The following is a 9,812-nucleotide window of genomic DNA, read 5'->3' as shown; positions in this document are numbered from 1 at the left end:
TGCCACATCTGGCTGTTTGGCTGCGCTGCACCCTGGCTACCGAGCCATCCGCGCACGGAGAGCGGGCGGCCGGACCGGCCCAGGCGGGGGGTGCGCACAGCGGGGCTGTGGGCGGAGGGGGGGGCCAGCGAGGGCCGCAGCCAGCAGCTCCTCTGGGGAAGGGGGGCCGGGGGGAGGGCTCTGCCCCCCGGAGGGAGAGAGGGGCCGGCTTAGCCTTAAAAGAGCCACCCAGGAACCGGCGTGTTTGTGCTTCTTCCCAATTTATGGCCGCGGAGCATATGGCCGGTGTTCCGCCCGGCGGCAGCCGCCGGGGACGGCAGCGAGCGGCGCGGGGGATGTGAGGCCGAAGGGACGAGGAGCGGCCCCAGCACACGGCGGAGACAATGCGGGAGGCGGGGGGCCGCCGCCGGGGCCCCCCCTCCTAGGGACCCCCCGCCTCGGGACCCCCAGCCAGGTGAGCCCCGGGAGGCGCCGGGGGGACGCTCCCGCGCAGGGACCCCTGCCCGGGTGACTCCCCGGGGGACAGCGGAGGGACACGGCCGCCGAGGGACCCCCGCCCAGGTGAGCGCCGGAGGGTGGCGGGGGGCTCCCCACGCACAGGGACCCGCCCAGGTGAGCCCCGACAGGGAGCGGGAGGACCCCAGGCTGGAGCCCCCGGCCGGTGAGCCCCGGGGGCAGAGGCGACAGGGGGGTCACCAGGGCCGGGAGCAGCAGGTGGGAAGGAGCTTTGCGGGGCGAGGAGGTCCGCGCAGGTAGGAGCCGGTTCTGAGCGCCGAGGGGGCGCGGCCCCGGCCCCGACGGCGCGGCTGACACACGGCCACGGCCACGGGTGGCAGCGAGGCCGGGGCAGCGCGGGGCAGGGGAGCCTGGGGCGCTCCCTCCTGCCCCGGCCGTGGGACACTTCTCAGCCGCGACGGCAGAGTCCGCCAGAGGACCGGGAATGACCGGGACTGTCCCCGGCCCCGGCGGTGCCCCCTCCTCCTTCACCCCTTCCCTGCCCGTGCCACGCGTGTGTCCCCGGCTCGGCCCCGGTTTTTGGAGCCGAGCCCACGCGGGTGGGCCCGTCCTCACCCAGTCCTGGTCCCCCCCGAGCTGCGCGGGGCGTGCGGGCACCGGGGACTGCCTCCGAGGCTCCCCGCACCCCCCGCTCGCACACGCAGCGGCGGTGACCTGGGCGCGGAGCCCTCCGCGGAGTGCCAAGTGAATTCAGATAAGGGAATAAATCCCGCCGCGCTCCTTTCGCCCCGGGGCCAGCGGGCCGGCATTTCCAGGCCGAGGAGGAAAAAATAATTTCTGACAAAGCTTAATCTCGTTGGGACACGTTTAATCATTGGAGACGGGGACGGGCAGAGCCGGGGGGCTCCGGGGGGGTCACCCCCGTTTGTCTGGCGAATAAACCGGTTTAGAATAGACTGGAAAGGGGAAGGGAGCCCCGGGCCAGGCTTACAGCTCCCCCTGAGCGCAGGGGAGGGGAATTAAGTAAGACAAAATGTGGGTCGGGGGGCTGCGGGCTCCCGGCATTGTGCCCGTACCCCACTGTCTCCATCACTATGGGCAATAATTTTCAAAATCTCATTAAAGTGCATTTATCAAAGCCCTAACATGTGCCCTCCGGCTCTGCCATAACCCCGCCGGACCCCGGAGAGCGTGGGGGTGGGGGGGGGGTGGGCGAATGGGGGGGTGGGGAGGGGGGAGATCCCAATTTCTATGACAATTCGCCACCTCGGGAGCTTGGCTGCGGGGCAGATCCACATCTACAGATTTATAAGGAATATCGGTGAATTGGAAGGATTTCTCCGCCTTTGAAGCTTCGTGGGGAAGGAGATAGAGCAATCGTGAGAATAGGGAAGCTCATTTAGATTCCTATGTCCTGGAGAAGAATTAATTGTCTGCTGGAAAAAAAAGCAGGCCGGCGCCGGGATTTTGGGGGGCGGCGGGGGCTTTCTCTGGAGCTTCCATAGGGATTGCTGCTGCTGACTCCCTTCCTGCGGAGCGATCTTCCCCCTTTTTTTCCCCCCTTTTTTCCCCCCTTTTCTTTCCCTCAAAACATCCTTAACGCCTTTGCTAATGCCATTTTTTCCAGCCAGGAAACGAGCCGGGAATTTCAGCCCGCAGAATCTCCGTTACAATTAAGTTCCTGTAAGTGCCGGAGGATTCGGGAGGGTCCGGTTCCCCTTGAATTTAGGAAATACGATTTTTTTCTTGATGGCTCTGTCTCACTCCCTGACCTGGCTGCCGGTGTGCGAGGCAATCTCGTGGCGTGGGCTCCGTGTCCACGGCCTGGTGTGGCCGGTCCCCTCCGAGCCGGAGCCACTGCTGACTGCAGCAGCAGCAGCAGCAGCAGAATATCCTCTCCAACGCTGGAAATTGCGGTTTAAAGTCCTCCGTGCATGCGTCTCGGGGGCGGGATGTAATTTCATTGCGATCGTTTTACTCTGATTTTTAAATTTTTGCTTTATATTTTTACGGCCGGGGAGAGCTGTCCCCTTTCGTGTGGCGACTCTGCTTCTCTTCTCCACACTTTAAAACAAAGAGGGTGTTACTTACAGGGATGCTCCCGAGGTGAAGCTCCTCACGACAATTATCAGGACACGGACTGCTCTTCCCTTTCCCCATTCATTCCAAGTGGATCTCATTCTAGGAGATAAAATCAACCTGTTCCTTAACAAAGGCTTTGTGTGGGCTCCGCTAATCCGGGCCGAGCGGCAAGGTGCAGCCCCGCTCCGTTTGTTTATTTGCGAGCTGGAGGGAAGGGAAGACAAGGTCTCGCATCTTTGGCTCCATCAAACAATAAATTGATCCACTTGTCGGCCGCTCCTGGAACCGCGGAGCGGGAATGGGAATGGAGACGGGCTCGGTGCGGGTAGGGAGGGGAGGGAGAGCAGCAGGCTTCAGCCCAACACACTTTCCTACATTTCTCCCTGTAACATGTGTCGTTATACTCGGTAATAGCACACTGTATTATAAGAGTGCGTGGGATCCCTCTCGGCGGAGAAGGGAGTGGAGTTGGGCGCCGCTGGCTCAGAGCAGAGGGGGACCCCCGACGCCGTGCGGGGAGCTTGAGCCTCGGGCCGCGGCCGGGAGGAGAAAGGCGAGGACACCGCTTAAAACCAGCCCCACGGGCTGCCCGCGGCGTGGCGAGAGCCCGTCGCGCCCGTCGGCATCCGCGGCTGCCGGGCCCACGCGTGACTGCGGGCAGCTGCTCCAGAGGCCTCAATCCCCCTCCTGTCCCCAGGGACCGTCCCTTGCCCGATTCTAGAAAGTAGAAAAATCGGCTTTAACCTCACGGGCGAGGGGCGGGGGGTGGGACTCACCCGTGAATCGGTCCCCGTGGGCAGAGCCGCTTGTCCCCGAGAGCCGCCACTCAGCTCCGCCACGCGCTCGCGGCCCTCCTGCCCCAGCCCCCCCGGCCTTGTCACTGCCTGTCCCAGCGCTGGAGCATCCCCGCCACGCGTGGGACCAGCCGGAGGGCACGGGGAGCTCGGGGCAGGCGCCCCGAGGGTGCTAGGGGGGAACGAGACGCCATGGCGGCCGGGGGACACCCCCCTGGCTCTGTCGCGACAGACGCAGCCTTGCCGTCGGGTTTTCAACCCACGCAGCGCGACCGCGGTGCGGGGCAGTGTGCCGGCCTCGCGACCCCTCATGACGTCAAGGGGCCCGCGCGGCTCTGACGTCACACCCCCCGCCTGTGACGTCACGGTGTCCCGGGCCGTCTCCGCGGTGTGCAGAGAGGTCCGCGTTTGGGGAGGGGGCCGCGACCCCTGGGGCTGTGTCCGGCCTCCTCCCCCGGGCCCCACGCCGCCAGCGCTCTGCGGGACGCTCTGCCCGTGCCGTGGCTTCAGATCGGGGTGTGGGAGTGTTTATCGTCATGATTATTATTGTTATTGTTATTATTATTACTATTATTGCTATTATTATTATTATTATTACTGCTACTAAACGCTGACAGCCCCGTGGCGGACGGCCCACGTTGGCTGCCCCGGGGATGCTCTGCCCTTCCCTCCCCGGGCTTGGCTTCTGTCGGGGTTCTCCGTCCCGCTGCTATCGCGGTTATCGCCGTTGTCCCTGCTCTTTTTTCTCCTCGGCGGAATTAAACCCCATCCGAGCCGGGGGGGGGGGCACCTAAATCCATCGGTAACTCTAAGATTCAGTGAGAATTGGCGGTATCGGCGCGGGCGCGGGGCAGAGGAGCGGGCGGGGGCCGGCCCGAAGGGGTTCCCTCGATATCGAGGAGGACTCCGCAATGGATGAAGAGATAGCCATTGAGTGTGGTTGAATACCATGACAACTAGGAACAACCTCAGATTTATTCCCAACAGTTAGGGCGCGCTGAAAGAGGGCGTCAATCACGTATTATTTCGCCACTGAAATAAATGCAAAAACTGCGCCGAGACAAAGGGTTCCAACAGGAGCCGGACATTTGTCTACATTGCGGACATTGTCCCCAGCTTAGCCGTCGGGTTGTATTTGTGTTTGTGCGGGGGCCGACCACCCAGGATGCGCGCTGGGGCTCGCTTTAAAAAAAAAAAAAAAAATCCCTGGGCATTGTCAGCCACATCACATACTTTATGGGAGGGAGCCTGGGGGCTGGGGGCTGGGGCAGGAAAAGTGGGGGGAGCGGCGAGGCAGAGGATGGGAAGGTACGAATCCATTGATGGGCGCGGAGGAGGAAGCCTGAGGCGACGTCTCCCCAGCGCTGCGGCGGCGTTGCGGCTCCTTCCCCCCAGGAAGGGAAACTCGGGCAACTTTTCCTGTCCAGACATGAGGGGGGTGGGGGGGAACCCCATCCCAGGTTGTCCAAACCCCGTGCCCCGCATCGCCCCGCGCATCTCCATCGCCCTCGCGCTCCAGCCCGGCACGGGCGGGGCTCGGGGAAGGCAAGGGATGGAAAACAGAGAAAGGGGAAAAGAATGGGAAAAGGAAAGAGAGGAATGAAAGAGAGGAATGAAAGAGAGGAAGGAGGGAAGGAGGGAAGGAGGGAAGGAGGGAAGGAGGGAAGGAGGGAAGGAGGGAAGGAAGGAAGGAAGGAAGGAAGGAAGGAAGGAAGGAAGGAAGGAAGGAAGGAAGGAAGGAAGGAAGGAAGGAAGGAAGGAAGGAAGGAAGGAAGGAAGGAAGGAAGGAAGGAAGGAAGGAAGGAAGGAAGGAAGGAAGGAAGGAAGGAAGGAAGGAAGGAAGGAAGGAAGGAAGGAAGGAAGGAAGGAATTGAGGGAGGGAAAGGGAAAACGATCCAGATCCTGCCCCGTGAGTATGTACACGGCCAATGCTTCTCGGCGGGTGCAGAGAACAGGACGAAGGAAGAAGGGAAATTAAAATAAAAGTTGGTGGCAGACAGAGAGAAGTGGGGGGGGGGGGGGGGGCGCTGCATCCCGCAGCAGGCCAGGCGAGCCCCCAGAGCTTCTCCGCGGGACCCGCGGCCGGGCATGCTGCGGGCTCCGCGGAGCCGGGGCCAAGTGCGGCTGTGTGCGAGCGTGGTGACACCTGGGGTGCTGGCCTTCCCTTGGGAAGGAACCCCTTCTTTGCCTCTCTCCGTCCTTTCCCATGTCCTGAGAAAGAAAGAAAGAAAGAGAGAAAGAAAGAAAGAGAGAAAGAAAGAAAGAGAGAAAAAGAGAGAGAGAGAGAGAAAGAGAGAGAGAGAGAGAAAGAGAGAAAGAGAGAAAGAGAGAAAGAGAGAAAGAGAGAAAGAGAGAAAGAGAGAAAGAGAGAAAGAGAGAAAGAGAGAAAGAGAGAAAGAGAGAAAGAGAGAAAGAGAGAAAGAGAGAAAGAGAGAAAGAGAGAAAGAGAGAAAGAGAGAAAGAGAGAAAGAAAGAAAGAAAGAAAGAAAGAAAGAAAGAAAGAAAGAAAGAAAGAAAGAAAGAAAGAAAGAAAGAAAGAAAGAAAGAAAGAAAGAAAGAAAGAAAGAAAGAGGAAATAGATGGAAAAAAAAATTCAGTCTTGTATGAGTCCATCGGGTTGCAGCCCATCGAATTATCCCAACGGGCTGGATTCATTCCCCTGGAAGAAGGTGGCAAAATCAATGAGACCTCTTCAAATAAGCACACACTCCCCCCCTCCCTAATAATCACCTCCCGGATCTCGCCGGGTCGCGCTTGACGATCGCGTTTTGCAAGTTCGCTTAATTTCGGAGCAAACTAGAATCAATTACTCGCTGTTTAATTTCCAGCGCTCATCCCTAAGCCCCAACCAAAATATTGACCTAGGCGGGTTAGATAAGTTGGGCTTTTGCCATCTGAGCCGCTCCGGTCCCAAGTGGGGCAGGCAGCGCGGGGCGCGCAGGCTGAGCGACTGTGAGAACAGGCCCCCTCGCAAATTTTTTTTTTTTTTTGTCCCCTCGGTCGGAGGAAAACCCGGGTGGAAAACACACTTTGGAGCGTCCGGAGCGTCGGGCTGGTGCGGAGCTCTTTGTATGTAAATAGTGTCCTTAAAAAGAGCTGGGAAGTCGCCCCCTCCCTCCCTCTCTCCCTCCCTCCACCCCTCGCCCCCTCCCTCCCCCCCGGCGCCGCCGCCCGCGCCCCCCGCGCCGAGGACCCTCCCCGCGCCGGTAATTAATTGACACGTTATACCACTCATCACCAATGGTGGAAGCTCGGAGCTCGCCCAAAACCCGCAATTTCACATCTGCAAACACTGTCTTCATCCACTTGACTTCCAAGACCCGCCCACACGTGGCCAACCTTTCCTGGGTTTAATGTAGGTTTTTTTTCTCCCTCCTCTCGGCAGGTTCATGTGTGGGGACCAGCCTTATATGGACTCCTCGCTCCAGCAATGGCTCGGGATTTTCCAGCGGCAGGCGCGGGTTCGGCGTGGCTGAACAAGATCCAGAAGTGATTTCTATTTTTTTTTTTTTTTTTTTTTTTTTTTTGGCGTCTCTTTCCCCTTTTTCCCTGGAGTTACAAACTATTCCCGAAACCAGCTGCTGCTCCCGCTCTCGAAATTTTCCCCCGTGGCAGAACAACTACCACCGCAGAGACCCGTCGCTGCGGCCGCTTCTCCCGCACAAATCCCGCCGCTTATTTTTCTAAAAATCCATATTATTATTCTAATTTTTTTTTCCTTCTCCACGCGTGCCGTGCCCCCCCTCCCTTCCCGTGTCCCTGCGCAGTGTCGTTGTCGCCTCTCGGCGTGTGCGTGCCCAGCCGTGACCCGGCGGCTCGGCCAAGCTGCGGCTCCAACTTTCCCAGGCGGAATTTGGCCGGAACATGTCTCTGACCAACACAAAGACGGGCTTCTCGGTGAAGGACATTTTGGACCTCCCTGACACCAACGATGAGGACGGCTCGGCGGAGGGCGGCGAGGAGGAGAGCGAGGCGCCCGAGCCGCCCAGGAAAGCGGGAGTTTTGGGACAAAACCCCTTGGACACTGTTCCGACGCTGCCTTTGAAGAGTCCTTTCTATGATAACAGCGATAATCCCTACACGCGCTGGCTGGCGAGCGCCGAGGGCATCCAGTACTCCCGTGAGTGGCCGGGGGACGGGGCAACGGAGACCGGGGGCCATGGGGGGCGATGGGGGAGGGATGCGGCTGGGGTGGGGGGACTTGCAGCTCGTCCCGGCTGGGGACGGGGCAGCGCTGCTTCCAGTTGGGAGCTGGGGAGCCATGGATGGATGGATGGATGGATGGATGGATGGATGGATGGGGGGTTTACCTCTCTCCACGGCTGGCCTCCATCGCACCACGGCCGGGCGGCGGGAGGGATGCGGGGGGCGGCGGAGGGGCTCTCCCCCGGCCCGTCCCCCTCCGCTGACCGGGCGCGTCTTGTCCCCAGTGCACGGGCTGGCGGCCGGCGGCGGCGGCCAGGACCCCTCTGCCAAGTCCCCGGAGCCGTCGGCCGACGAGTCGCCCGACAACGAGAAGGAAGCGGTGGGCGGCGGGGATGCGGGCAAGAAGAGGAAGAGGAGGGTGCTCTTCTCCAAGGCGCAGACCTACGAGCTGGAGCGGCGGTTCCGACAGCAGCGGTACCTGTCGGCGCCGGAGCGGGAGCACCTGGCCAGCCTGATCCGCCTCACCCCCACGCAGGTGAAGATCTGGTTCCAGAATCACCGCTACAAGATGAAGCGGGCGCGGGCCGAGAAAGGTATGGAAGTGACTCCTCTTCCCTCGCCGCGGCGGGTGGCCGTGCCGGTGCTAGTCAGGGACGGCAAGCCCTGCCACACGCTCAAAGCCCAGGACTTGGCAGCCGCGACGTTCCAGGCAGGCATCCCGTTCTCGGCGTACAGCGCGCAGTCCCTGCAGCAGCACATGCAGTACAACGCGCAGTACAGCGCGGCCGGCAGCCCCCAGTACCCCTCAGCGCACCACTTGGTACAGGCGCAGCAATGGACTTGGTGAGGGCTCGCCCCGAAAACGGAGGAAAACACAGAAATAACAGGCAAAAACCGAGAAAGAGAGAGAGAGAGAGAGAGAGAGAGAGAAGGAGACAGACTGATGCTCCAAAAAAAAAAAAAAAACAGAAAAAAAAAAAACGAAACTGCGGGGGAAGGAATGGCGAGGGAAACGCTGTTATTATTATTATTATTATTATTATTGCTATTATTATTATTGCTATTATTATTATTATTATTATGGGTTCTTTCCCTCTGCCGTTTCTTTTCCCCTCCATTTTTTTGGGGGGTTCGGTTTCATTTCGGGGGGAGGCGGGGGGTAAGGGAAGGGAGGTGTTTTTTGTGCGTCATTGTTTACAGAATTTTTTTGCGCCATTCAAAGTGGTCCTGTCTACCTACAAATAAAATAAAAGAGGAAAAGGGGAGGGCGGGAGATCGTCAGAATTACAGAAAAAAAAAAAAAAAAAAAAAAGGAAAAAAAAAGGAAATTAAAAAAAAGGAAAAAAATAAAGAATAAAATCCCCCCGCTGCTCCTGTGATTTTGTGAGGAACGAGAGTGCGGCCGCCGCGCAGGGTCCCCCCAAAAGGGGAGCTCCGGTGCTGTCCTTCGAGAGCAATTTGCGGCCCCGACAGCTGTTAGCGGGGGTGTTTTTGCACCTTGTCGCCGTCGTTGTCGCCGCCGTGAGCCGCGGCCGGGGCCCTCCTTTCGCTCTCTCCGATTTGGGAGTCACCTTAACCATTCCCGAGCGGAGGAAAAAGGCCCACGGACGCTGAAACCCTCTCCGTCCGGAGACCGGCCCCCTGGGCACCTCCCGCCCCGCCCCGGCCTCCTTGCCATTTAAAACGAATTTTAATTTTTTTTTTTTTTTAAGCTGCGTTTCGAGGGAAAATAGTAGAGAAGGAACCAATAACAAGGACAGAAAGTCGTGGCCTCGGCCACCGCCCTGCATCCCCCGACCCAGCCCTGCCTGGGGCCGGCAGGGTCCCCGGGGGTGACACGGCCGAGCGGGGCTCTCCACTCGCCGGGCTTCCATTTTTGTGGAAAAACGGTTTTGTTTTTTTTTTTGTGGGACGAGCCGGCTTCATCTGCCGGCGAAAAATCGGAGCGGGGAGAATTTATATTTTATTATTTTCTATCTGTGAGTGCGCTTTTCTACTCCTCAGTGCTGCTGCGATTTGGGTACCGGCATCACCCCGGTGCCTCTCCCCGGGCTGGGGCCCCTGCGAACGGGCGGGAGAGCGAAACTTCGGGCTCAGCCCTCCGGGGATGCGCGGTGCAGGCAGGGCAAGGGAAAGGGTTAACACCGGAAGAACCCCCCCAAAAACTCGGAGGACGAGGGAGAAGAGAAAAGAGGGAGGCAAGGCGGGGCTGGGCGACTCTGCCGGGCTGTAACTGGGACCGGGACCAAGCCTGGCCGGGACCGGGCGGACGCAGCCCCGGCTCGGGGCGGGTTGCGGTAGAGCACTGGCTCCCTCGCCCGCCCCTGCGGCTTT

At 59.8% G+C, this 9,812-nt stretch overlaps 1 protein-coding gene across 2 annotated transcripts; it reads left to right on the top strand.

Moving 5' to 3' along the window:
• Positions 1-226: 226 nt before the first annotated feature.
• On the top strand, positions 227-8,372 carry NKX2-2 (NK2 homeobox 2). 2 transcript variants are annotated; one of them, XM_072927334.1, is made up of 3 exons: positions 227-454; positions 7,100-7,452; positions 7,763-8,372. In XM_072927334.1, the coding sequence occupies exons 2-3, from the start codon at positions 7,197-7,199 to the stop codon at positions 8,323-8,325; spliced, it is 819 nt and encodes a 272-aa protein (XP_072783435.1). In that variant the 5' UTR covers positions 227-454; positions 7,100-7,196; the 3' UTR covers positions 8,326-8,372. The 2 variants fall into 2 exon arrangements, with proteins under 2 accessions (XP_072783435.1, XP_030124515.1); XM_030268655.4 differs by lacking the exon at positions 227-454 and having other exon boundaries at positions 6,803-7,452.
• Positions 8,373-9,812: the final 1,440 nt, after the last annotated feature.

This window comes from Taeniopygia guttata, chromosome 3, assembly GCF_048771995.1.
Source record: "Taeniopygia guttata chromosome 3, bTaeGut7.mat, whole genome shotgun sequence".
Classification (NCBI taxonomy): Eukaryota; Metazoa; Chordata; class Aves; order Passeriformes; family Estrildidae; genus Taeniopygia; species Taeniopygia guttata.
Note: the sequence above shows the minus strand (reverse complement) of the source record. Positions and strands in the feature narration are given on the sequence as shown.

What these genes read in the sequence shown, in the direction of transcription:
- NKX2-2 (XM_072927334.1), top strand. Translation starts at nt 7,197, where the DNA reads ATGTCTCTGACCAACACAAAGACGGGCTTCTCGGTGAAGGACATTTTG. An exon ending in CGAGGGCATCCAGTACTCCC is followed by an intron (nt 7,453 to 7,762) that starts GTGAGTGGCCGG and finishes TCTTGTCCCCAG; the next exon opens with TGCACGGGCTGGCGGCCGGC.